We start from the raw sequence: 26,711 nt of genomic DNA on the forward strand, positions 1-26,711 counted from the left end.
CAAAGCATAATACAAAGAAGTTTGCTTCCCATGCTTATTGTCTTCATCTGAAATATGATAAATGTGAGCAGCATTTTCAACCTATTTCCCAAGTTCACCATATTTGACTGTTGCTATTAGCATTTAAAGGTGTACAGAGACAGTGTGTTAATACAGTAAATCTGTGGACGCTTACTCTAATGAAGTACAGGTGGCTGCATCATTTTGCTGCTCTAAAATATGTTATTCTGCAGTTTCGCCAACAGGTGGCAGCAGACACATCAAAGTTGCTCTTCACGAGGCAGTATTTTGGTTTATTATAACACTATTTTCCATCGTTTGCTCTAAAGAACCCATAGCACAAATACAAGCAACTGACCGCACAATCAATCTCTGCTTTTAGCATGAACTCTGACTTGTAGAGTACAACAGCAAACTATTTGAATAGTACTGGTAATCCAAGTATATCGTTCTGTCCATGAAATTGTGTGCAGCCAGCAGGTACATGTCAGGTCACGCAAGGTCTGTGTCTGGGCCGCTCCCCTGCAGCTCTGCTGGTTGAGAGGACACAGCAATAATCCACACAGATCCTAAAAGCCAAAAACCAGCTGTTGTCCCCCCCCCCCTTACCTCTATTCTCTTTCTGTTCTTTTCAATCCCACATACAAATATAACGACTAACACCAGAGATATTTCCCATATTTAAACACAATTTAGCCCCAATAGTGAGATACACGATGAAGATTCATCAAGAAAAAGTGAAATAAATTGATTTAGTGGGGAATTCTCACATATACAGATCTCTGCATCCCTCATAACAATAACAAAAAAAAAAAACATTCAGTCTTTTAAATAAGAGGCTGATGAGCAGCAACTTTGAGCATGGATGATTTTTTTCTCCAGGTCTTGCAATTACATAAGTCTGCAGCGTTCAGGACTGCGGTGTCAGAGGCGGAGAGATGAGCTCCGTCTGTGTTTTGACGCTGAGCGCAGCAGCAGCAGAGAAGAGTCGCCGCTCCGTCAACTGTTGGCCTCTCCGGTCTAATCTGGATTACAGTGTCGTCCGGTCTGCAGCCGGGACTCCCAATAATCACATTATTCTGCATTGGGTTGACTCCTCCTGCAGCGGAAAGGGAAGAAGCGATGTGAAACGGCGCTGACGCGAATATTTTTTACAAACAGTGTATTTAGATACAAACAATATTCTACGTAGTTGTGACGTGATTTTTGTGCAACGAAGATTGGCTACAATCCGAGTAAAGTTGAGTGAGTATATGTGTTGCCTGCGGCCGGTGCATGGTGCGCGTCCCCGCGCTCTGCAGCATCTACACTGAGCACTGCAGCCTGCACTTGAAGCGCAAACCTCTGCCACTGATATCACGAGAGCAAACATGCCACATTCAGGTAAGAAGCTGTGTTTTTTTCTTACTGGTAGCAGCACACGCATGCCTTTGTCATCAGTGCCCTAGAATAGCTGTCTTTAATTTGAAATAGAAACACTTGCAAAATGTTCTACAGGTGAGGACAGAAAGAGTACAGACGGATGAAGGGGTTCTGCATCTCTTGAAAACTTTAAAAGGGGACAAAACGGGACTCATTTGACTGTCTGAGTGATGGTTTGGCTGGCGTTGTCCATTAACTGTGCACCTTTTTTTTTAGCCCCGGAGATATTGTCTGAATGATTGTCTTAATGAGATGAAGTACAGCTGTACTAACACTGACCATGTGATACCCAGACAAACACAGAATCCTGTGCCAAATGTGTCAAGTCATCAGGGTCAAGCGGTAGCTTGAGGAAAGCGTTAAACCGTATGACAGCGTGTGTTGCCAGGCTGCAAAGACAGTCTCGTTTAATCACACAGCACTCCAACTGGGTTTTCATGAAGTTCCTCACAGAAAGAAAAAAACAATGTATAGCTTTAATTTGATCCAATTGTCCTAGTTTGACCAGAATAGGAAGAAGGCCAAGAAGAGGAGATGTCAGGGATCAAAGTGAGGATTTTCTGATGGTCACGTCATTTCTTCCTCTACCTTTTAATCCATTTAGAATAATCCACTATACTGTCTACTCATTGATAGACTCTCAAACAAGCTGATATCACTTTGCTATGTGTCATTTTGATTACCACATACAAATAGAAAGTAGTTTGCATGTTTTAGGACTGCCCATGAAGCTCACTAACCTTTCCTTTAATTTTGCCTCTAATACCTGCAGTTATTAAAAATTCCTGATAGCAATACCCTGTCTTCAAAAATGTCAGACTCCATTGAGCTTCACTGACTTTATCCTCCACTCTGAGTTGCCCTCAATCACTTGGGGCTTCTCTATTCAGACGTTGAGTTGATTAGTTGGTTCGTTGATTGACAGAAAATGATTCAGCAACTATTTTGAGAAGCCATCAATCGTTTTCAAGCAAACATGCCAAATATTCTTTGATTCCTGCTTTTCTAATGTGAGAATTTGCTGTTTTTTTTGTTTTATTTAGTTGAAAACTGAATTTCTTTGGGTTTTCATTCTTAGTTGAACAAAACAAGACATTTAAAGACATCCACTTCGACCAAATTGTGATAATCCTCTTACAATTTTGTTTACATTTCATCAACGATTAATATATTTATAGAGAAAATAATCAGCAAACTGATAACAGAAATACTCATTAAAAGTTCTATGTGACCTTTCTTCTATAAAATGTAATTTAAGTACATTTAATTTAGACCATATTAAGACTTTGCCCTCTGACCTCAATTAGGGGCATCGGACCATTTTTAAATGCCTTTCAGTCATGAACATTAAACTACAATCAAGACATTTTCCTTCAGCATATGAAATAGCAAAATCTCCTCCAATTTCTTCTCTTAAGGGACAAACCAAAAACTGTGGTTCCAGACTTCGGTCCTCGGATGTTTTTTCTTCCTTCCTGCTGAGGTTCATCCACAGTCCTGATTGGAAAGCTGCCAAATCCCTGCTGACTCCGTACTCCACAGAGCAGCAAAGGTTTTCCTCTTCCTGTCAGCAACAACTGATCCAAATTGACTCCGAAGCAGAAATTGATTAGGGTAATGCAGAACTGTCTGGAGCAGCTTAAGCGCTGGCAGAGCAGCACTTTTGGTTAATTAGATTTCACAAAGAGCGCATCAGGTAGATGCTGAAAATGTAACATTGCTCCACATAAACAAGTGTGCAGAGAAGTGAAGATGGGAGCTAATGACAAAGTTAAATTAGGTGAGCGACATGGAAACAGATTACAATCTGCAGCCTTTCATCAAGAATCTACAATACATGACAATGGCGAATTGCTGGAGTGTCTTGTTGCATTTTGTCCTTCTGCAGTTATGTAAAAATGTCCACTCTAAAGGTCAAGAAATATGAGTTTGTGTCTGCACGATCACCCTCGTTATATAAGGATCTGGCTGCAGTGTTTGCTCTGAACAAGAAGATTAAATATGACCTCACTTCCTAACACAGGGACACAAAAGTAGAATGAGAAAATCGTCACAAGAGTCCACGTAATAGCTTCTTAGGGACGGATAAGTGCATGAATTTGTCTCAGTTGGAGAGCAGGGGACAGACTCAAATGCAGACGGGGACTACTATATGACTGCAGAGTAGCAGAATAACTATTACAATTATAGCAAAAGGGCAGGCTGGTAGCAGGTAACAAAACTCCAAACAGCAATGAATACAAACCGACAAGGAACATTAAGGAACTGAGGTTGTATTAATATTGACTGACTGAAGTGAAGCACAGGTAAGCAGGAGGTGGGGTGAGTGTAGGACTAATGAGGGACAGGTGAAAGTGATCAGGGCAGGGCAGGCAATCAAAAAGGCGGGAAAACTCATATGACACATGTGGAGTGAACTTCGGGAGTGAAGAGAATTAACTTTCACATTAAAAAAATAGTATTTTTTAATTTAAAGGTAAAGATACATCAGGTGGTTGACTATGTCTAATGAGCTTAGCTCTTACTGAAATGTGTCAGTTTTCTTATGCTGCACTTTTCTGTAAGCACAGACACTTTAAATTGCTCATGAAGCTAGTTTTTGACTACATGCACCGCATTATGCGCGTGCGTGTGAATGACAGCTTGAGCAAGTGAATGACAAGGAATCCGCAAATGTATCTGGAATTGAAAAGACACACTGATTTCCCATTCATCACATTCAATTCATGTCCCAAGTGCTGTCGTCAAAACCTCTTTAGTATGGAGGATTACAGTTAAACCACTCTCTGTTTGGATCACAGCGTAGCTGTTGAGTGTGGGTTTTGGCTGTGCAGCCTGCCTGCCATAACACATGACAGTTGTTGTCACATGGACACAAGCTATGAAGGGCTTGTTATAGATCCATAAACCCTGATTTCCCAGAGGGAGTGTCTAATTGTTATGCTTTCGAATGCCTAATAGAGAGCAGCTAGAGTGGGGTTGAAAAAAAGAAAGCTTGTTTTCCCAGTTATAGTCATGACATGCTGAAGCTTAAGCCTTCCTAATAATAACTGAAACTGAGCCCCTTACTCAGAGTCGTAACAGATCTTTTGTTATCTTAGTGACGACAACTGGACTCTGTGAGAGAGTCAGGGGTGTAAATATCAGTTACAAAAATACATTTATTCATCTTGAGGGGTGCGTCGGTTTGTTTGCCTCTGCATCAGATGTGTTCGCTTTCATCGAGCAGATGCTGTCCCAGATGAAGTTGTTGTCTCCTGTTGTTTTATTTAAATCACACGTCAGCTAGCCATGAGCTCAGAGACGTGGTCTTGTGATTGCAGAGTTGCCGTTCCGAATCCCTGAACCATCTGAACGAATCTTGTCCGAGGATGTAAATAAGAAAACAGTCTTCACTGTCTTGCAACAATAGAGAAAAGATTATTGTACTGACTATCTTTCAGTGCTCCTCGAATAGGACAAATGTGTCAATTAGGCACAAACAAGGATGATCACTGCATCTAATTTGGGATTATCTGTGGGACTGTGGGATTAAAGTCTTTGTACTAATGACTCCTTGTGGATGATTCCAGAAACAAAGCACTCCTCCACCCCTACCCTAGTAGGAGCGGTAAAAAGGACAAAGGACGAGGGAGATTAAAGTGAGAGGTTGAGATCAAATTTGAAAAAAAATGTAGAGGGTGGAAATAGGAAAGTAAAATGTTGTGCTGTCCTTTAAAAAGTAACTTAGTTGCTCAATTAACCACCATATTTTTTCTTCTTTCTCACCACATATCCAGCATTCAACGCGATGAACTATAAGCTACCAGAGGAGGTTGTTACTAGTCTACATGCAGTTAAAGACTCCCACTGCTAGCGCCACGCGCCATGCCTTCAGGGACTCCGTTTGGTCAACCACATCCTCCCAATAGCTCCTGATTGAGGGCCAGCATGGAAGAGAGCAAGCTCATCTTCAGCCTGGATGGCCACGATGAAGGTCCCACCGTGGCCTTCAGCAAAGACAAACAACGCAAAAGGGACAGCCAGCCTGACCTCAGCCTGGGGATGGATTTGGACCTGAGCCTAAGTCACCGCTCCCACCCTCCCTTTCTGCCTCACTCCCCCTCATCCCCGGGCTCTTTAGCGGATCTATCTGCATCATCGGCAGACCTGCTTATCACCACCAACCTTGTCAAATCCTCCTCCACAGACCTGGAGCCGAGGGAGAGCAGCTCCCTGCGAGGCAAACCTCTGCTCAGCCTGGTGAAGTCCCTGAGCACCGAGATTTCCCGCCGGGTCGAGCCAGAGGTCAACCTCTCCAAGTCAGACTCCAAGCTGCATTTGCACCCCTGGAAGCAACTAACCCACCCAAAAATCCTAGAGGCCAGGCCTGTAGCAGATGGGCTGAATGAGAATGATGACTGGGTGTTGCCTCCTTCCGCTGGCGGCGTGCCTCCTGCTGAGCCCCGGGGCAGCTCGCTGATTGCTGAGCTGGAGGACACACGGAGGAAGTTCTCCGAGGCCATGCAGGATCCGCTGAGCATGCTGAGTAAGATCATGGGGGACGAAAGCTCCGGCAGCCCAAAGCAGGGGAGGGCTTCTGGTGCCGGAGACTCACCGTCCTCCCAAGGCAGCTGTGGAAGAGACAGTGGCAGTGAAGATGCAGACCTCAAGTGCCGAAAGAGAGCTGAAAGTGAGCCCAGAGGTGTGTGTGACACGCCTCTGAGAAGACTCCAAAAGAGCTCCTTAAAAAAATCCTCTATCTCCCCAGAACACCACAGCAGTGACAGCCATTTAGAAATCTGCACTTATGGAGATGTGATTCAGGTGGTGGAGCTCCAGAATGGATCCAAGGGGACACATCATAGAACTTACACCCAGTCTAGAGTCACAGTGCCAGGCTCATCGCTGCCTCTTCACTGGCTCTTCCCTGTGGGTCTTCTGGCTTATGGTTTCTTTGTGTTGCCCCTGCCCTCCTATGTGACGGGTCTGTCCGTGGGGGTTGCATGTGGCTTCATGTTGGGCCTGGTGGTCGTGTTCATGTTTGCTCCGCGACGCTCGTCTGCCAGAAGCAACAAGGGTTTGGGCAGATCCAGAACCCTGAACATGGAGCCACTGGATGGAGAGCTCGCAGATCCAGAAATCCTAGAGGTAACACATGAGTTCAACACAACAAAGAGAGGCGTAAACATAAAAGTGGCATGATGACATTTCATCTGTCTACTTTTATCCAAACTTCCCTGTTTCTTTTGAGTGTGTTACACATGTGACTGTAGCACAGAGCAAGAAGCCTCTTCCTGTTTTCCAGATTTGGCTACATGGAAATGAGCCTCAAGCTCTAATGTTTGAGGGATCAAAACAATGAGCAACAGCAACCATGTGAGCTGTCAGTGGTGCTTAATGGATTCATTTTTAGATAATTACTTTATAGAAAACTGTCCTCAGGCACCGCAGGTTCAGCATCTAAGGAGCACGCTATTTTCATAATAGCTTTCTCAAAGCACTTCTTGACAGCTCTGCTGAGAGAGTGGGGCTGGCTGCCTCGATAAATGCAGAGTGAGCAGTTTCACATAAGGTAAATATTACGAGGACCGAGGAGCTACTAGCAGCAGGCTATTTCACAGACTCGTCCACAGTGTTAAATGAGACAGATGTCTCATGTTTCCCCTCCTGCTGAGCTGTATTGTCGCAGATTGCACCACTCGCTGTGAATTACATTTTAGTAGGGTTTTTGCAAGATTTACATATTTTTATATATATATAAAAACACATCTTCAGTTAAACACACCTAAATATAGCCAGCTCTTAATATCAATTCTGAAAGGAAAAAGGTGATTTGTGACTTGTGTTGGGGTAAACACCCTCATCATTTTCTTCCAGGGCTGGATGAATGAGACACACAGCTACGACCCTGAGACCTTCCACCCCTCCATCACACACTCCGTCTACGTCACCCTGGAGGGCAGCCAGCTGCGCCTGGCATACCCACGTACCAACATCCCCCGGTGGGCAGCGTTCGACGAGACGTCCCACGAGGCCGTGTTTTTGCGTTCACGTACTTACAAGCTGGCTAACTGTAAGGTCAGTGCGTTATATATGCAATATTCTAATTTCTGGGCCCTCGCGTTCCTCAGAGGGGAGTAAAAGAGAAGGTGACCTCTCGCCTGAACTCCCATCTCTCTGCACCCACGTTGTCATCTAACACGGAGGTGAAAGACCAGAAGGATTACGACCGAAGTGATGATGCTCTGAATAAACTTGACCCGGCTGCTGTCCCAGTAGCATATTGAAGCAGGCTATAGTAGCTTCCAATAGGGTGTTACAATAAAGCTAACACACAATCTAATCAATGTGGGGAGCTCTTTGGCAATGATAAACTGTCAACACAATTTCTGGCTTTCAGCATCTCTTGTAGAAACTAAATACTGATAAGAAGAAAATTACACTTTTCCTTTGTCATTTCTTTCTGTTACTTTTCATCCCAGGTGTCTCTGTTGCCGCCCGGTTTGGCTCGCAAGAGGATCTGGAACAAGAAGTACCCCGTCTGCGTCACTCTGGCTGAGGGGGAGGTCGGCGAGGAGAGTGTAATCGAAGGGAAGGAGGAGGAAGAAAGGGCAGAGAGACACACGGTCCCGGACCACCAGCTTCCCGTCACCTTGTACCTGTTTGGCCGCACGGGAAGAGAGAAGGAGGAGTGGTTCCAGCACTTCCTGTCTGCCTCCCGGGCTGGAGCCCAGAGCAGTGTGAGCAGGGAGGAGAATGCAGGTAAGATGGTGCTTGAATTCATGGTGGTTGGGAGCGATTCAGCAACATTGCCTCCTTGTTTTAAACACATATGCAGTCGTTGTTGAATCACGTTCAGGACAGATTGATGAGCATGCAGAATCTGCATTCACCGGCTCTTTCCGCCCACTCACCTTGTGCCTGTCTTTACTCTGTCACTCAGAAACACCATGTGCTGGAGACGCTGCCAGAGAAGGCCCAGAGGAGCTGCACGATTTGCCGGGAGCTCTGAAAACAAGAACGCTATTGGAGTACAGCATCTACATGACTCAACTGATTGGCACGCCGAGCTGCAATCCCACCCCTAGCCCCTGCCATAGTGACAAGGGAAGCCCCACAGCCCACAAGAAGGTCAATGAGCAACACATTTATGTATTTTTAAAATGTAGTATCAGGTATAGCATCACAGTGCTGGCTGTTGTGAAGGCATGTAAGCTCTCCGTAGGTTTCATTTACAGCCTGAGCAGATATGAGAACTGTGTTTCTGCTCTACTGACCCTCTGCTTGTCATGCTAATACTCTACATACCTCCCATTGATCAGAGCAGGTCAATGTCGGCTACTGTTCCTCTGTTCCGCTCTGTGCTTAAACCAGCCTTGTCTAGGATGCTGGCTCAGCCAAACACATCCCTGCTGACTAGACCAAATGTCAATGTGCAGAAATATCAGGTGTCACCTGGCTGGAAGGAGATTAATAGGAACTGAGTGCAGAGCTGCTAATCCTGGTTTGGGTTGGTCGGGATGGTATTTAGAGGAGGAAAAGAGTCGGCGTAAATGGGGCTTGAGGATGGATTGGCATAGAAATTGTACCGTGCATCTCGGTCCTCTCAGGTCGTATACCCTCTGAAAAATGCATGTGCAAACATAAACGCTTTTACTGCAGACTCACAATGAAGAGCATGGATCTGGAGGTCAAGCAGGAGAGGAGCCCAGCGCAGGTTCAGTGGCAGAGGGACACTCGGCAGAGGGCCAGCCCACCTGGGTGAACTCCCTGGTGGGACGGATCTTCTGGGACTTCCTGCGGGAGAAGTACTGGACCGATCAGGTGGCGCACAAGATCCAGAAGAAACTCAGCAAGATCAAGGTGAGAGTGGATGAGGATGGCGATTTGTTTTTCAAGGTTAGTCAGAAGTCCTCGGTTTACAAAATGAAGGGTTCAGCTGATGCTCTTCGTTTTTATTATACGCGCATTCATCTTCATATTCAGACCATCAGCAGCAGCATCATCAGTGTCATGCTGACTAATGACGTGGCCATGCAACAGTGAGTGCACTACAGGTCAGAGCTCTACAAACTGGGTCACTCGATGATACAGTCTGACCAATAGTGCTGGTTTGTGCACAAGGTCAAAAGATGTGACATTAGGCACATCAACGCCACAGCTCTCTTTTATGTGTGTGTGTGTGCGTGTGTGCGTGTGTGTGTGTGTGTGTGTGTGTGTGTGTGTGTGTGTGTGTGTGTGTGTGTGTTTCAGTGTCTGCTGATATAGCACTCCCTCTGGTTGCAAAGTCGGGAGGTGGGAGTTAGTGGAGCGGTGATGGCACTGCAGCATCTCATTTCTCATTTCCTGCTCTCCTCTTTGACACACACCATCCTTTTACTATATTGCTCTTATCTCCTTCAGACAGACACACACACACACACACACACACACACACACTGCAGGTTTCCCACTGCTCGCTCATTAGTTTGAAGTAATTAACTTTTTCTGTGGAGCCTCTATTTGTTTTGTTTTTTTAATGTCTGACATGAACGCAGCATGTTTACTAACTAAAGGTGTTGTTTGTCTCATTACAAGTTGCCATACTTCATGAATGAGCTGACGCTGGCAGATCTGGACATGGGCACTTGTCTACCTCAAGTCCTCAGCACCTCCACACCAACACTTGACCGCAGAGGTACAGTTGTGTGTACTTACACTCATACATGTTGCATTGGATAAGAACACATTTATACATGCACTTGCTTTTTTGATTGTTGGCCATTTTAGAGGCGTGGCTCAAAGCAAAGCCCCGTAAACCCACTAGCTTGGCTGTAAACTCTTTAGTCTTGCCTTTTTCTTTTCAACCAATAAAGTTAACCCAACAGTCTCTACCTGGATTTCCTCTCTCAGACACAAACCTGCAGTCAGCTCAGGCCATGATCACATTTGTTTTATTAGTTTATCGCACTAACCCTAAAGTCTTCCATTGAGATTAGCGATCCTGTTGGCCTTGACTGATCTTAAGTAACAAACATGCCCGAGCTATCCTCTGTTGGTCTAATGTCCCTTCTGCAACAACACTGTGCCAGGCCAGATCTAGATGCGACGCTTGTTAAGAGCTCTGATCTTACCTGCTACCTGTTTTTGGTTTTTTTCTCCCTGCCTTTATCTCCAAGGCCTGTGGCTGGAGCTGGAGGTGGTGTACACAGGCTGCCTTCAGATGACCCTGGAGACTAAAATGAACCTGTGTAAACTGGGTAAAGATGGAGAGGACGAGGCTCACAGCATTCTAGAGACCCAGCAAGTGGGGTGAGGCCCGTATTCCTCAATAGATGAAGCTCGAGGAGGAATGAGTCTCCTCAGCTCAGTGGTTTGCATTAACAGGTACCACCGGTGTGTTTTTTCAGCTCTAAGCCCCGGCTGTGTGTACTGGCTGATAGTGATGAAGAGTCGTCCAGCGCAGGCTCGTCTGATGAAGAGGAAGCCCCCCCCTTTGAGCCGCAGGCGTCTCTAGGGGAGAAGAGCACAGTGGTAGCAGCTGAAGGGTAAGCTATCACACAGATGAAATATACCATGGATAATAGGTCACACTTCGCACCACTGTAAGCATGCTGCACTTGTGGTCACATCCTATTTAGGGATGTGCAGGTGTTAAAAGGCTTTGTCTAACACAGGTGTAACCAATAATATTTGTATTTAATCTTTTATTGGTGATCCAATGTGACAAAATAAAAGAGTGACATATGGACGTAGAAGATGAACTTAATGCAGAATAACATAATGCAGTTACGATGATGTATTTGAACTGTGTGTGAATATACTGTAGATGCTGATTGCTGACATTTTGAAAGCACAGGTGGACTTAATGACCTTAACGATGCAGCGCTGCATTGCCATAATTGCAGTGCTGCATCGTTAAGGTCATTAAGTCCACCTGTGCTTTTCCTGCAGTCACAACTTACTGTCAGAGCAAGTGTCTGTTATGTGTGAATGTGTTTATGTGCGAGAATTTTTTCAGGTCTTCAAAAGCAGGAATGACAAGAAACATAAAACATAACTTACATATTTGAATATATTGTAGATCTTTGAAAAACTTCACAGTTGTAACAAACACTTGCATGTTGACATGAATGGTAGGGAGAAATTGTTAATGTAAAAATTGAAATAAGGTGATTTCCATATGATTTTCCATATGATGTGAAAACATCTGATGTGGCACACATAATTTCAATGTCCCAATCACAGTAGTTTTCATATTCACAGCCCTACACTGCATTTGTGCCCTTGTCCTAATCCTTCATCCAGGCACACTGGTGGCAGCACAAGTAGGAAGATCTTGAGATTTGTGGACAAGATAGCGAAGTCCAAGTACTTCCAGAAAGCCACTGAGAACGAGTACATCAGGAAGAAGATAGCTGAGGTGTCTAACATGCCTCTGATACTCAGCGTGGAGGTCCTGGAGCTCTCTGGCACTCTAGCCATCAACATCCCACCTCCCCCTACTGACAGGATATGGTACTGAGTTTACAACGTCATTTCATGCCATGAATTCAAAGGTTTCTTTCTTTCTTTCTCACACAGTCGTTTTCTCTCGTTCTCTCCTCTCAGGTACAGTTTCCGGGTGCCTCCCAAGTTAGACCTTCATGTGCGACCCACGCTCGGGGAGAGGGAGGTCACCTTCACTCATGTCACTGAGTGGATCGAGAGAAAACTGCAGTGTGAGTTCCAGGTCAGTCCATCAGTGAATCTGACGACGTGCAGAAAACGCTAAAAAAAGAATAATTCAAAGATACTTTGTGACGGTACAGGAGTATGAGAAGTACCATTTTCCATATCATTAAAAGCATATTGAACTAATTATTAAATATGGTTTTGTTGTCCTTTGCCCCTCAACAGAAAGTGCTTGTGATGCCCAATATGGATGATCTGTATCTGCCCCTGATGACATCCGGCCTGGAAAACCCACCTGCATCCCACCAGTCCTCAATCCATTCCTCATCCCACCAGTCCTCCATGGAGTCCCAGGACTACCTGTCAGAGTAGTGCACCTTTGAGGCCACAGATGAGATTATGTCGGTGTAAAAAAAGAAAAGCCACTGTGCAGCTATTGCCATGACTCTCTAATGGATTCCGAGGCTGCTGCAGCTGGGTACCGGCTTGGTGTTTATCCTGAGCGTGTTGGTTGTCACCAGTGTAGGATAAATGCAGCTGAGCAAGGGCAGCGACCTCGGGACGGTGAGAATGGTGCTAAAGTGCCCTTTACTGTGAAGATGATTGAACTGTATACCAGTTAGAGCACTTTTTTTTAATTTGATGCCAACACTGATAAAAGATGTAAATACTGGATGCACGTCAAAACAAGGTGCTGTAGATGACCGCTGGTAAAGAATGCTGAATTAACAAACTATCCATTCAATCATTTTCTAATCCACTGATGAAAAACATGGGAGATGATAATTATGATTAAGCTTCCATGGTGCATGTTGTTTCTGAACAATGTAAATAAACTCATGGATTATCAGCGAATAAAAACCTGTTAAATCTATGGTAATTGTTCAACTTAAATGTATAATTAATCCGGTTAAAACAAATACACATCAATTATGCAACACCAACGTTAATTTACATGACACAATCACACACAATGTATTTGAAACTTTGGTGTTTCTGTCTTTTATTAATGTATGAAAATTGAGAATTTCTTTCAGGCCTCCTCGGTCAGAGGCTCCGTGACTTTTTTCCGAACATCCATCTTCAGCGGACCCTGCAGGTAGAGGACAGTGTTACACCAATGAAGAAGGAGTCCGCTGTGCTTATGTTACCCTGCAGAATTTCCTGTTAATCAGATGTGTGTGTGCATCAAACTTTTCACCATGCTTTTCACAAGCTCACCATGAATGCCTTCTTCTCCTGGGCAGTCTGGAAGCGGCCATGGCCGAATTTTGATGTGGTGTCGATGAACTTGAGCTCGATGGTCTCCTTGGACTTGCGAGATGTGTGCACGAGCAAAGACTAAGGGAGGAGGGAGGGCAGACAGACAAAGATGTACACATACAGTACATGTCCAGCAATAATGCACTAGGAATCGTGCGTTTAACTGTGAGAGTAAATTAGATGCTACAACTGTGTACTTATACTGCGAGCTGCCTGTGAGATCTAAAAGTTGACTTTCTTGATCAAACAGTACCTTTCTGAGGGTGAGGATGCGTTTCTTACACCCGACCACGCAGCCCTTCACCATGACAAAGTCATTATTCACTTCACCATAGTGAGGGAAGCCTCCCTACAGGAATGAAAAAGAATGGAGAGTAAATGAGTGTTCAGGAAGAAATTTGCTCTCATTTTCTATGAAGCCCTAATAGGATATGCACTAAATAAGAGCACCATGTTGTCCATAACACATTTCTTGCAAAATTGGTAGAACTTATAAAATATTATCATACTCATAATACCAGCAGGGATACATCGTGATGCTTTATAAAGCCATGTGCAGAGCTGCAGTGTGATGTGCAGGTGTGGTTATTATATCATGGATACAGGATCTTAGAAAGTCCTTATTTAGTGCATATTATAGTCTTGAGATATGAGAGTACCATGGGCGTGATGGCCTTCTGGCTGGTGTCGTAGCTAGTGGAGGCATTGTTCCGGATCACCTTTCCTTCCTGGATGTGCACTGCCTTACCAATACGGTAGATCTGAGGACACATGAGGAAATGAGGAGCTCAAGCATGACAACATATGGTAAACCTATTTATACTCATAATAATGTTGCTTATGGTTATCCAGCAAAAGCTTATTTACAAAAGAAGAGATGAAGATGACGTCTTATGGGTGAAACTATCAATGAGCTAACCTTCTTGTTGAGCTCAGTCCGGTGGTGATAGCCCTTCTGACCTGCACGAGCTATAGTGTACGACACACGGGCCGGATGCCAGGCTCCAATACAGGCCACCTTCCTCAGGCCCTTATGAGTCTTCCTGGGAAGCTTCTTTGTGCCCCAGCGGCTTGTCACACCTATCAGCACAAAGAGCCAGAAATAAATATATATATTACTTAGTGCGTTTATCTTACAAGCCCTTGGATCGGCACAAATAGTCACAGCATGTTGCCAACCTTTAAAGCCATGACCCTTGGTGACTCCAATGATGTCAATCATCTCATCCTGGTAGAAGACGGCAGAGACAGGCACAGCTTGCTCCAGGTGCTCCTTAGCCCAGTCTACCTTGTCCGAGATGCTTCCCCCGTTTAGCTGCACCTCCGCGATGTGGGCCTTTTTCTGCTTTATGGCCAGTAATCGCACCTGGAAATGGAGAAGCACGTAACTGCAACTGAAAGGAGTCCTAAAATCTAGAAAAAGCTTTTCTAATTACAAAGTCTTTTTATAATTAGATTTTTTATTTAGCACAGGATCATGTTCAAAGTATTTTTCAGGGCAATTACCACAGCCCTGATATTCAAGGGCACATTTTGATCTTATTCTCACTTCTGAAGCTGAAACCTGCACAGACAAAGATCCCAGCAGCTTTCGGCAAAGCCTGGGTGAGCAGCCAGGTTCTGCCCTGAGAATTATTTTTAAACTGCTATTTGAAACGACACCCTTCAGTGCTCCCCTCCATGTGTCGTAATCAGAGTTGGCTCTTAGAAGCACGGGGGATTTGGGATGTGGTAGCTTTTCTTGTCATTGCATGTGGTCGGGTGGACAACTCTGACACCGCTGCCCTTTTGCATGGGTGGATTCAGTAGCAGCCAATAGGTCAATAGCATCCAATCATTGGACCAGTGGCGTCTGACTGACATGGGATCATGGGACAGTGTGTCTCTAAAACTGGATTGTGCTTTGAATTCAGGTGGAAACTGGCTGGCCTACCTGAGAGTGAACAATAACCCTGATTACTGAACAGTATTTCTTCATCTGAGTGAAATCCTTCTCCAGCTGTTTCTTCCCCGTCTCATCCTGCCACTTCTTACTGTACTTGGTGAAGGCCTTCTTCTTGCTCTTGTACCTGAAATACAAAAAAGCCCAGCAAAGAAAGAAAAAAACAACGGCGTCAGCAAGGCAACAACTGCTCAATGCACACATACAAGGGATCAATGTGTAATCACACACCAGTTTTTATAAAATCTGCGCTTGCACTCGTCACTGAGATGCTCCGCAAAGATGGTTTTGAGGGAACGCAAGCCACGGATCGTCTCGATGTATCCCACTACCCCCACCACAATGACTGGAGGAGTGTCAATGATGGTAACCGCCTCCACTTGCTCTCGCTTTGCTTGCTCTGTGGGAGAAACATGGTATATATTCATCTGCTGAGATATTTTAACTGTCAGTATTCTGTAAAGCTCAATTGAGCATAGCATTTTAACAGGTAGTACATGTATAAACAGTATATAACCACTGATTACATCCTGTAACAATGTAATAATGTTATAATGTTTCATGCTTCCAGAAGCTAAAGCTAAACATTGTAGAGTACCATGCAACACCTGATCTTATTAGCCCATTGTCCTTTCAAATAAACAAACAGCAAACATCAATCCTCCCATGCATCCATGTTACAGTAAGTCCACATACTGAGGCCAGTGCGGTGCACATCTCTCAGCGTGTGGGTCATGCCGGCCTTGTATCCCAGGAAGGCAGTGAGGTGGACAGGGTGGCTGGGGTCATCTTTGGGCCACGTGCGCACCTTGCCCCTATGCTTCTTGCTACGCTTGTGGGGCAGGAACCCCATGTGTCCATGGCGGGGTGCATGGAATTTGCGATGAGACTGTAAAGTCACACAGAGTCATTCCTTAATAATGTGAAACATTATTGAAATGTAACCCGAATATATACAGCAATGATTTTTAAAACAATAACAAGAACTACAGTAGTAGATTAAGAAGAGACACATTCATGCTTGCCTGTACTGAATCCTCCGCTCTGTTTTTAGTACCAATTTCCCAAAATTCTTCAGATATTAAAACCATATATTAAGGGCCTCCAAACATTACAATAAAATGAAACAGGTCTTCAAAAGAATACACTGTAATAGAGTCAAGTCCCTTAATCTCAATGTGTCAGGCCATGTGTTTGTACTTTCTACATTGGTTTCTATGTCACACTGAATGTGATTCGGAAATCCAGCAAAGGCCGAATAATAAACAAAACTCAAACAATGGGATGTCACAAACAAAGAAAGTCGCCATTTCAGTATTCTAAGTGGTCTCCTCAAAGGCAGCCTTTACAAGATTACATTTCAATATGCCTCATCTTCACTCATAAACCCAGATGGCCAAACAAAGTGATAAACCACACACACATGCACACATGTAGACAACAAAACTGCTAATCAATGTATCCTTTGTAGTAAAAAAGAGACAAAAATGATGAGGAGCACTAACCATGTCCGCTCACTGTCCGGTCGAGGAATAGAAAGAGAGAGGGGCCAGTGCTGATGTAAGGGTCATGCATAAGACGATACTGAGTGCAAGGGGTCTAATTTGGGGTTTGGCCCGGCTGAGGAGACGTATCCGCTTTCAAACAAGGAAATCTCTGCCAAGCTCTGACATGAGAAGTTAGGAGGAGGGAAGAGGGTAATCTCTGTGGTCGGAGGTGGTGAGGAGGCCTAGTGAACAGGAACCACATGACCATGAAAGGAGAGGGAAAGGAAGAAGAAAGTTTACATTGTGAGGAGGCCAACGTCCACCTGGTCTGCTTTAGCACGGATACAGTTTCTCTAAAAAGCAATAAAGCAACTACAGCAACTAGTTGTTGAGACTCGTGGCTTCGCTGTCCCATGTTGCTAAATCATTACACTATTTCTCTCTTCTGTGTGTTAATATCTCAATATTTTACGTTCCAGAAATTCTCTAGTGAGTGTGTACGAGTGGAGTGTATTTAAGAGTGTTTATAGTCAGCCATGCACCACCACCTGCTGCATTTCCATGGTACAACAGCTCCACCTGTCACCTTTACCCTATGACCTTAATGTCTTAAAATTGCTGTATATTAACTTGTGCCGAGTTCCTCGTTTGATATAATATTTGTAAAGAATAATGTTTTTCTGAATAATCAGGGTAAAACATATCTAGATAACATTGCGGTTTTACATTTGTTGACCTCTATTTCGCCATTATGGTGCGTCTTCTGCGCATGCGCCACCTCGAAAGGAGAGTTGCCGAGGTCGAATTGTAGGATTTCTTTGGTCCTGGTCGTTTTTAGGCAAAATGCCGACAGACTATGATAAAGGAGCATACCCGGAGCCTCCCCGGCAGACTCCGGTTGTGGACAAACAGACAGCACTGCCAAACCCGGCCCTGATTCTGTCTAAACTCTTCTATTACTCCGTGGACCTGCCTGTCACCACATTTAGAGGTAACCGAAGCTAACAGAGCTAACTGTGCTAACAGGATAACACGGCTTTCGGGAGACATATTGTTGGTGTACTTTTACTTCGTACCGCTGCTATCGTTGTTGTGTGCTTTCAAAATATCCCACCAAATAAACTACAAGGCTATGATTTGTGTCAATAATGGACAGCGTTAGCTAGCTATGTATGCACCTTAAGCTAACCTAGATGTTATGCTAGCTAGCTTTATTCACAGACACATCAAATCACAGTTAAACCCACATGGCCTTGTCCTCCGTTGTGTTTAACCATGACTGTGTTTTTTATAATTGTGTTTTCTCTCTCTCATCTAGATGTTGTTGACAGTATTCGGTCTAAAAACAAGCCGGTCTACTTCCACCAGAAGTTCCGCCGTGTTCCTGACCTGACGGAGTGCCAGCAGGGAGACTACCTCTGCTACTATGAGGCTGAGATGCAGTGGAGGAGAGACTAGTGAGTAAAGGGTTAAATGTGATTTGTGGTCCCAACACCTAGTTAATGAAAACAGGCTTTATTACCAACTGTACAAAGTGGCAAATGCACTTGGGCACAACAAATAGAAATTTAGATTATGGCAGCTTTACCTAATCGTGAGGCCTTGTTCTGTGGAATCCTTCTGTTTGCATTCATGATATTGACTGATCTGAGTCCATATGCACAGAGGTCTCACCTAGACCCCCATCCAACACCTTCGGGATGAACTGGATGCAAATCTTAGCAGCACCTTGTGGACACCCTTTGCATTAGAGTTAAGGCTGCTATAGAAGCGTATTAATGCCCGTGGCTTTGAAATGAGATGTTACACCAACGGTGGGCAGCCCACAGATTTTTGGCCATGCAGTCATGCCTTTTTTTTTAATAGTTCTTTCACTATGACAACAATGGTGGGCTTAAAAAAATTAGTGTCTTATTACAAGGACTCAATGCTGAGTTCATGCACATGTAAGGTTGCTGTAGTGGTCAGGGTGCCACTATCAAAGAGTCACCGTGTGTTGTTGTCTTCACCCCACAGCAAAGTGGACCAGGAGATTGTTAAGGTGGTCCAGGAGCGTATGAGGGCCTGCCAGCAGAGAGAAGGATCCAGCTACCAGCAGAACTGTGCCACTGAAATACAGCAGTTCACCGAGGTGACCCACAACTTCCAGTCCCGCTGTAAGTACTGTGCAGTTTGGATGCGTGTGGTGTAGAAAGAAAATATGGACGCATTCAGGAAACATGTCTTGTCAGACTGCTGACTAAATACAACAGTGTGACAAATGCTGTTATGGGATGATTTACCCATAATGCATTGTATATGTGCATTATTGTATGCGCTGAAACAATTTGCAGTCAGAATTTGCTGCTTTTTTCAGTTTTTATATATTTGAACAAAATAAATGTTACATATTTAATAGATCGACTTGTCTTTTGTGTCCTAACCCTTTTCCAGATGGAGACCTGGGAGCGTACGCCAGCGGGAGGAAATGTCTAATGAAGCAAAAAGAACGGATGATCGCTGCTCAGGCCCAGACGGCTTAAGAACAGTTCCCTACTATCTGTCCCGTGTAATAATTGTATAATAAACTTTATGTGATACATCGTGTCAGTTAGTCTTTCCACCATTCACAAAGTGCAGCACAGCTAGCCATCTGTGTGCATGATTGTTAGTTACAATTAACTAGAGGTTGATGCAGGAACTTTATACTTTCAAGTGACTCTTGCATATGCCTCTATTGGGTTTTAAACCTACCAGATACTGTGGCACACGAGTAGCTTTCAGTAACAGTTTAATTATAAGATGTCACAATTTCTATAATGAATTAGCCCAATGAGACAAGTCAGGCTTGTTAGACAATTGACTTCTAAAATCATCATTTGACTTATTAGAATTTAATTTGCTTAAGCCAGAAACACCCGTCTGGTGTTTTATACCATTGGCAATGTTGTCCTTCATAACACTAATATTGTGATATTACATACTGCAGTTAAACATTCCTGTACACATCCACCCCTTCCCAATAGTGCCCATGGCAGAAGAGTACTTTCCTCTCTCACCCCTGTTCTGTCATTAGTTCAGCACAAGTAAAACAAAACAGTTGTATTTTTTGTTTCAGAACGTTTATTCAACGATTCTCTGTACAAAAAGTTTAGGCAGTAGGGACTGGGGGGACCTGTCCTCCCCTCTGCACAGACACCCTGGTGTGAGTCTTGGCCAGATGGTCAGTGAACTCCTGGTAGGGAGACTTTGTAAAGACAGTCTCCTTCCACAGGTCAGGGGTCAGGTAGCTGTAAGTCTTGGAGATGGCATCGAAGGTGGCCTTGGCTGATGAGGAAATGAAAAGAAACAATGAGGAGATGCTCAAGCTGGAGCTCCATGCATAAAAGCTGCAGTATTTTTTGGTAACAATGGAGAGCACTGAAAAGGGGAACAGAGGAGATCACTGAAACGGTCTCTCTGCCATGCATTACAATACTTGTTTCTTTCTCTCCCGATAACGACAACTACACCACTGCATGGGTGAAGGAGGGCAGAGCAAGGAGAAAACACAGCAACACAAAGACACAAAACCATCAGAAGACTCTTACCGAAGTTGCCGAGGGTGGCGGTGCAGCCCCTGGCTGAGGTGTAGCAATCGTCGATACCGGCCATGGTGAGCAGCTTCTTGGGCACGGGGGCGGACACGATGCCGGTACCACGGGGCGCAGGGATGAGACGCACCAGGACAGAGCCGCAGCGGCCGGTCACCTTGCAGGGCACGGTGTGGGGCTTGCCAATCTTGTTACCCCAATAACCTCTCCTGACGGGGACAATGGACAGCTTGGCCAGGATGATGGCACCACGGATGGCCGTAGCCACCTCTTTGGAGCACTTCACCCCCAGACCCACGTGACCATTGTAGTCGCCAATTGCAACAAATGCCTGTAAACAAAAGCCAACAGTGTCACATTTGGACGGGATAATAACACCAATAGAATAAGACAGTCTACACAAGGTTTAATGACTCACCTTGAACCTGGTGCGCTGACCAGCCCGGGTCTGCTTCTGGACAGGCATAATCTTGAGCACCTCGTCCTTCAGACCTGAAGCCAGGAAGAAGTCGATGATCTCAGACTCCTGCAGGAAAAGGTTAAAAAAAAAAAAAAAGGTTTAATGATGCATCATGATGCCACATCCGACATGGACTTTATTGTAATACAATGGCATGATATGCATAAATACTTTATTTTACTCTAATGTAATTACGGCACAAACTACACACTGTATTTAGCTATAACTTTAAGCAAGCATCCTTTTAAAACCAATAATGCACTTTGAATGCAATAGACCTACAGAGACTGTTGTTACTTGGTTAGCATCAATAACACATCCATGTATGTCACTGTATCCATCCTCACACTGCCTACCTTGATGGGCAGAGAGTACAGGTAGATCTCCTCCAGGGATTTGATCTTCAGGTCCTTCACCAGGCGGCCCAGCTTGGTGACGGGCACCCACTGGGAAAAGACGGAGCATCTCAGTGAACAACAGTTCGTGGTATTCTAAATTCGGTTATTGTTTCATGATACAGTCATTCAGACAGTAGTGAGCGTTCATCTTACTTCCTTGTCCTCAGACTTGCCGCCCCGGGCCCCGCGGCCCCTGCCGCGGCCTCTACCGCGTCCACGGCCCCGGCCGCCGCCGCGGCCACCTGCCCCAAAACCTCCGCGAAAACCTCCTCTACCACCGGCGTCGTCCGCCATTTGCTGCAGAACAAAATACAGATAATTTAATATTTCGTATAACCTCTAAAAAGCAAGAGAGCGCTTAGGTTAGCAAGCGTCCGGTTAGCCAGGGCATCGCCGCCATGTTCAACGTTGAGATCGTTCGTTCAATATTTAAGAATTTCTCAATCTCTGTCACATTCTCCTCGTAAATACTAGCAGCGTTTAGAAGGAACATATTCAAATGTCATTTAGTAGATTTGATGAATGCGTTTAGCTGAAGGATGTGTGAGATAAAGCACGATTTTGGTCGGGAGGGATTATTCTGCGTTCAACTTACGTGATCGTTACAACAGGAAGAAGACCGACATGAAGTCTCGCCGGGTTTTATATGAAAAGCGATATCGCGATATTACCTCTTTCACAAAACATGCTCACTGCTGCCCCTAGCGGCCGTTTATTCAGAACTGACCTATGCTATAATAATTGGAGTTGTATCGACTTTATGTTATATTTCGTTGTTTGAAGCAAAAGCACACACAAGAAGAATAGAGGTTCCTGAGATACATTTGAAATAAAATAATAATAAATCCGCCATTATCAGAGAAAAAACTCTGAAACATAAAAACAGTTTCTATTCTATTTTACTTTATCCCTGATAGGCCAACATTTTATATTTGTTATGCCTTTATGTATTTATTCTGTATGCAGTGACATGCTTATGCTAATTGATATAGTCCCTTGGTTTGCATTATTCAGTAAAATTGTTGAAAAATAAGGCTATTAAATACCTCATTAAATATTTTTTGTTGGAGAGATGCATCACATGTCAACAAAGACTCTTCTCATGAATGAAGATCAGGATGACAGTGTAAACGTCAAATACTGTATTTACAAAAAATATGAAACTACAGCACAAGATTATTAATTCACTCTTTTTGTTCTTATATCTACATATTCTAAAAACACACACCTTGAAAGAAAGAAATACAATGCCTATAAAAAGTATTCACCCCCTTGGATGTTTTCCCCTTTTGTTGCTTTTATACATGAAATCATGGTCAATATAATTTGGCTTTTTTGACAAGAATTTGCAAAAAACGTTTCTTTCATGTCAAAGTGAAAACAGATTTTTACAATCTAATATCAATTAATTAAAAATATATAGTGTAAAATAAGTGTTTGCATAAATATTCACCCCCTTTAAAGTGACTGACCTAATTCAACAGAGGTCCAGCTAGTTGATGCCAGCAGTGTCACAAGTAGTGAAATGGAGATCACCTGAGTGCAGCTGATGTGTGTCAAGTGATTGTAGTATAAAAACACCTGTGCCTAGGAGGTCCAGTCTCTGGTTCATTAGTATTCCTGCCACAATTGTAACATGAAGACAAAAGAACACTCCAAGCAACTCAGAGAAAAGATCATTGAAAAGTATAAGCCAGGAGATGGCTACAAAAACATTTCCAACTCACTGGAAATCCCACAGAGTTCAGTTAAATCCATCATTAAGAAATGGAAGGAGTACGGCACTTGTTTAAATCTGCCTAGAGCTGGCCGTCCTCACAAACTGAGTGACTGGGCAAGAAGAAGAGTGGTGAGGGAGGCCACCAAGACACCTACGACCTATCTGAAGGAGTTAAAAGCTTCAGTGGCTCAGATGGGAGGGACTGTACATACAACAACTGTGGCCCAGGTTCTTCACCAGTCGAAGCTGTGTGGGAGAGTGGCAAAGAGAAAGACACTGTTGAAAAAAATAGCCCAAAGGCATGTGGGAGACTCCAAGGTCAATTGGAAGAAGGTTCTTTGGTCTGATGAGACAAAAAAATTAGCTTTTTGGCCATCAGACTAGACGCTATGTTTGGCGAACACCAAACACTGCACATCACCACAAACACACCATCTCCACCGTGAAGCATGGTGGTGGCAGCATCATGCTCTGGGGATGCTTCTCAGCAGCAGGCCCTGGAAGGCTTGTAAAGGTAGAAGGGAACATGAATGCAGAAAAATATCGCCAAATCCTGGAGGATAATCTGACTCAGTCTGCAAGAGAACTACGACTTGGGACATAGGTCTGTACTAGTAGTTATTCTGGGAGTTTTTTTCTGTTTTAGCCTGTTTTTACGCTGGTGAATGTTCTGGAGTGGCCAAGTCAAAAGCCCAGATCTCAATCCAATCGAGAATTTGTGGCTGGACTTGAAAAGAACTGTTCACGCCCGATCCCCGAGCAACCTGACAGAGCTTGAGCTGTTTTGCAGGAAGAATGGAGCTGAATTGCAGTGTCCAGATGTGCCAGCCTGATTGAGACATATCCAAACAGACTCAGTGCTGTGATTGCAGCCAAAGGTGCATCTACTAAATACTGACCTGAAGCGGGTGAATATTTATGCAATCATTTACTTTACCTTATATATTTTTAATTAATTTACATTATTTTGTAAAAATCAGTTTTCACTTTGATATTAAAGAGGTTTTTTTTGCAAATTCTCGTCAAAAAAGCCAAATTATATTGGCCATGATTTCATGTATAATAGCAACAAAAGGGTGAAACATCCAATGGGGGTGAATACTTTTTATAGGCATTGTACATGTGTAAATAACACACAGCAGCAGCCAATTAGCAGCAGTTACTGTCCCTCAGTTGCTGTTGTTGCTACTTGGAGTCCCAGAGCTGCCACTGCTCTCTCCATGGTCCTCCTCTTCCACCTCGTCCAGATCGTCCATCACTTCCAGGCTTTCACAGATCAGCCCTATCTGCCTCTTCATGTGGGCCATGGTGCTCTGCATCCTCCTCATCTTCCTCTGCAGGGCAGTTGCGATGGCCCTGTGGTTCCTCTGTCTGGCTTCATACTCCTGCCTCAGTTGCTTATAGCAGTTGTGTTGGGCCTGGGTGCGGTGGGAGAGAATCATCCCGCAGCCCATGTGGCAGGGCTGACGCCAGTGTTCGCAGTGCCGTGCATGGGTGTCCAGGTCCCTGCGGAGGAGCTGTGCCCGGCAGCCCTGGTACGGACAGGGGATGAGCTCGTACAGACAGCTCATGCTGTGGCAGTATTGCTCCGAGAGAGAGAAGGTCTCTGCACAACCTCGGATCTCATTCTTACACTATAAGAGGCCAGATACAGAGAAACACAAAGATATCAGTACAAAACACATGGTTTAAAAGTAAAAGTAGCACTACTGGAGTAAAACAAGTACAAATCTTTCATTAGAAATATTACTAAAGTAAAACTACGAAAGTATAATTTGAAAAAAGGGGGATAGTATCAATAGTTTAAAAAATCATAATCTACTAAAACAATTCTCCCAGTGAGATTTATAATATATCATTAGCCTGTTATTGAGATATTATTACTGATACATGAATGTGTGTAGCATTTCACTGCAGCTGGCGGAGATTATTTTATCTTATAAATTGTTGAGAAGTCAAACAAGCTCATTATTTATTTTGTGTGTGAAAAGTAACTAAAGCTGTGGAAAAATGTAATTATGTGAAAGGGATATCATGTTGTTCTGTGAACTGTACTGAAGTAATTTTATAGACATTTTACAGACTAATTGATTAAGTGAAAAACATTATGTATATTAATTGAAAATAATGTTATTCACACCCCTATAATGACAGATATTAGCATTAAAAGACCATAGTCACATATTGACAGCAAACATTCGACATGAATAAACCCTATAAATTAATTTAAAAGGCTAGAAACCCCCCCCCCCCCCCCCCCCCCCCCCCAGGGTATTAATTTACTCTGGATCTTTTTACCGATCCCCCTCCCCAGAGCTTCAAGACTAGATAATGTAAGGCCATGTTATTGGTGTGGTCCTCCTTTTTCTCCTAAAGAACTAATGTAGCCACTCAATTACTAGAATGAGCGTTATCATAATTACAGTACATACATTTCACTACACTATTTACAATTCATGTAAATGTAAAACTTCTATTTTCCATTTCCTACCTTGATCTTCATGCGTCCAATAGATTTGCTCAGCTTGAACATGACAAAGACCAAGCTCCGGTTTATAGGCTTCCTGCAGCAGGGGCAGGTCTCCTGCCTACAGGGGATAAACAACAGTTAGTCCTAATCCTTTGCATGAACCAACCATGAATAACATCAACATCAAATGCAGTACAACTTTACACTGTTCTCATGCAGTGGTATTGATCGATGTGGAAGTCAGTACCTCTTCAGCCACTGTAAAATGCATTTCTTGCAGAAGATGTGGTGGCATTCAGCTCTCACTGGACACCTGAGGACCGCCTGGCATATAGTGCAGATCAGATCGTAGTCTGGAGTGTCCACAAACAGCTCCACATCATAGCCCCCACTCTGTGTTGACACCTCTGGGTCCGCCTGGATGTGACCAAAATAAATACTACTTTATTCTGAGTGATCATAATGTAGTATTAATATTACCAGGGAGACATTAAAGGAGTTGTGCCAGCTGAGGACTGAAAAACTGTGACCCCTGATGTACCAATCGGTGAGTATTTTCTCTCCAGCTGTAAAACATGGCTCCACAGCTGCCTACAACCGGTCCACAGCGTTTTCAACATAAAGGCAAGAGAAGACAATACAGAATTGTTCTGGACAGTCATATGACTGATTACATGATAACAAAAAGCAAGCGTAATCTTTCAAAAAAGATAGTTACAAAATGCTTATAACACATGATGTTTGGCATTATTTAATGTTTAGTTAACAATAATATCTAATAATAAAAACTAACATGACACTCACCATGTATTTCAAAGGAAAGCAAATTTCACAGTTCACTGAAGATAGTAGGAAAGTAGCTCTGTGCGCATATTAAGGATATAACCCTATGTGTGATAGTAATTAAGTATAGTGTCCTAAACCGACACATTCGTAAATGAACAAAAGCGGTTGTGTACTCACCATTACAATCTTCTTTCTTCACCGTGTTTCCATTCCCGGGCGCTGGTTTACTCCGTATCGGTCCACTCACATGTCACACGCGAAACACACACCCGCGTTATCAATACAACACACACATGAACATTCCTGACAAAACATGAAGGAGGGACCCTGTGTAAATTACGAAAACGAAGGGAGATAATGGCGCTCATTATGGAGCGCGTCCTTTCCCTGCTGTTCTAGCACCAAAGCTCAGCCTCCAGGAACTTGTGAACATGAATAAACCCAGGTGACTCTATTGTTAGGAGCCTCAGGGTCTAAATATAAAAGTCACTGTTTCTGTTAAAACTACAATGATCACATAGCATTCACCCATTTAACTTAGAAACGTATTTATTCC

At 43.8% G+C, this 26,711-nt stretch overlaps 5 protein-coding genes across 5 annotated transcripts; 2 read left to right on the forward strand and 3 right to left on the reverse strand.

The window, feature by feature from the left end:
- Positions 1-1,093: 1,093 nt before the first annotated feature.
- On the forward strand, positions 1,094-12,978 carry tex2l (testis expressed 2, like). Its single transcript, XM_068719085.1, has 12 exons — positions 1,094-1,383; positions 5,202-6,552; positions 7,282-7,482; positions 7,887-8,166; positions 8,348-8,535; positions 9,067-9,267; positions 9,982-10,081; positions 10,563-10,695; positions 10,794-10,931; positions 11,692-11,901; positions 11,995-12,115; positions 12,283-12,978. Exons 2-12 carry the CDS (start codon positions 5,353-5,355, stop codon positions 12,427-12,429), a joined length of 2,919 nt encoding a protein of 972 aa, XP_068575186.1. The 5' UTR covers positions 1,094-1,383; positions 5,202-5,352; the 3' UTR covers positions 12,430-12,978.
- Positions 12,979-13,039: 61 nt separating this feature from the next.
- On the reverse strand, positions 13,040-16,858 carry LOC137878708 (large ribosomal subunit protein uL3-like). Its single transcript, XM_068719092.1, has 10 exons — positions 16,768-16,858; positions 15,959-16,151; positions 15,494-15,662; positions 15,254-15,389; positions 14,500-14,686; positions 14,240-14,400; positions 13,980-14,081; positions 13,574-13,669; positions 13,279-13,398; positions 13,040-13,150 (listed from the first exon to the last, which is right to left on the reverse strand). Exons 1-10 carry the CDS (start codon positions 16,768-16,770, stop codon positions 13,091-13,093), a joined length of 1,227 nt encoding a protein of 408 aa, XP_068575193.1. The 5' UTR covers positions 16,771-16,858; the 3' UTR covers positions 13,040-13,090.
- A 645-nt stretch (positions 16,859-17,503) lies between these two features.
- Positions 17,504-19,328, forward strand: ndufb10 (NADH:ubiquinone oxidoreductase subunit B10). The gene is made up of 4 exons (XM_068718641.1): positions 17,504-17,740; positions 18,068-18,206; positions 18,766-18,905; positions 19,183-19,328. Exons 1-4 carry the CDS (start codon positions 17,593-17,595, stop codon positions 19,269-19,271), a joined length of 516 nt encoding a protein of 171 aa, XP_068574742.1. The 5' UTR covers positions 17,504-17,592; the 3' UTR covers positions 19,272-19,328.
- A 500-nt stretch (positions 19,329-19,828) lies between these two features.
- On the reverse strand, positions 19,829-21,795 carry rps2 (ribosomal protein S2). The gene is made up of 6 exons (XM_068718640.1): positions 21,775-21,795; positions 21,333-21,476; positions 21,138-21,227; positions 20,740-20,847; positions 20,319-20,652; positions 19,829-20,055 (listed from the first exon to the last, which is right to left on the reverse strand). The coding sequence occupies exons 2-6, from the start codon at positions 21,471-21,473 to the stop codon at positions 19,880-19,882; spliced, it is 849 nt and encodes a 282-aa protein (XP_068574741.1). The 5' UTR covers positions 21,474-21,476; positions 21,775-21,795; the 3' UTR covers positions 19,829-19,879.
- A 2,220-nt stretch (positions 21,796-24,015) lies between these two features.
- rnf151 (ring finger protein 151) lies at positions 24,016-26,415 on the reverse strand. The gene is made up of 4 exons (XM_068718881.1): positions 26,333-26,415; positions 25,617-25,786; positions 25,391-25,487; positions 24,016-24,533 (listed from the first exon to the last, which is right to left on the reverse strand). The coding sequence occupies exons 1-4, from the start codon at positions 26,333-26,335 to the stop codon at positions 24,069-24,071; spliced, it is 735 nt and encodes a 244-aa protein (XP_068574982.1). The 5' UTR covers positions 26,336-26,415; the 3' UTR covers positions 24,016-24,068.
- Positions 26,416-26,711: the final 296 nt, after the last annotated feature.

The sequence above is a fragment of the Cebidichthys violaceus genome, unplaced genomic scaffold, assembly GCF_023349555.1.
Source record: "Cebidichthys violaceus isolate CVI_PGR_0920_01 unplaced genomic scaffold, fCebVio1.0.p SCAF_23, whole genome shotgun sequence".
NCBI lineage: Eukaryota > Metazoa > Chordata > Actinopteri > Perciformes > Stichaeidae > Cebidichthys > Cebidichthys violaceus.

Bases quoted from the DNA above. Each gene is read 5' to 3' on its own strand.
- ndufb10 (XM_068718641.1), top strand. From the start codon at position 17,593: ATGCCGACAGACTATGATAAAGGAGCATACCCGGAGCCTCCCCGGCAG. The intron at 17,741-18,067 runs GTAACCGAAGCT...TCTCTCATCTAG, and splicing joins GCCTGTCACCACATTTAGAG to ATGTTGTTGACAGTATTCGG. The intron at 18,207-18,765 runs GTGAGTAAAGGG...TTCACCCCACAG, and splicing joins ATGCAGTGGAGGAGAGACTA to CAAAGTGGACCAGGAGATTG.
- rps2 (XM_068718640.1), bottom strand. From the start codon at position 21,473: ATGGCGGACGACGCCGGTGGTAGAGGAGGTTTTCGCGGAGGTTTTGGG. The intron at 20,653-20,739 runs GTGAGTCATTAA...TTTTGTTTACAG, and splicing joins GTCAGCGCACCAGGTTCAAG to GCATTTGTTGCAATTGGCGA. The intron at 20,056-20,318 runs GTAAGAGTCTTC...TTTCCTCATCAG, and splicing joins CGCCACCCTCGGCAACTTCG to CCAAGGCCACCTTCGATGCC.
- tex2l (XM_068719085.1), top strand. From the start codon at position 5,353: ATGGAAGAGAGCAAGCTCATCTTCAGCCTGGATGGCCACGATGAAGGT. The intron at 6,553-7,281 runs GTAACACATGAG...ATTTTCTTCCAG, and splicing joins CAGATCCAGAAATCCTAGAG to GGCTGGATGAATGAGACACA. The intron at 7,483-7,886 runs GTCAGTGCGTTA...TTTTCATCCCAG, and splicing joins ACAAGCTGGCTAACTGTAAG to GTGTCTCTGTTGCCGCCCGG.
- LOC137878708 (XM_068719092.1), bottom strand. The intron at 14,687-15,253 runs GTAGGCCAGCCA...CTCCATTTCCAG, and splicing joins GGGTTATTGTTCACTCTCAG to GTGCGATTACTGGCCATAAA. The intron at 13,399-13,573 runs GTACTGTTTGAT...CTCCTCCCTTAG, and splicing joins GCATCCTCACCCTCAGAAAG to TCTTTGCTCGTGCACACATC.
- rnf151 (XM_068718881.1), bottom strand. The intron at 25,488-25,616 runs GTACTGACTTCC...TATCCCCTGTAG, and splicing joins ATTTTACAGTGGCTGAAGAG to GCAGGAGACCTGCCCCTGCT. The intron at 24,534-25,390 runs GTAGGAAATGGA...GGCCTCTTATAG, and splicing joins TTGGACGCATGAAGATCAAG to TGTAAGAATGAGATCCGAGG.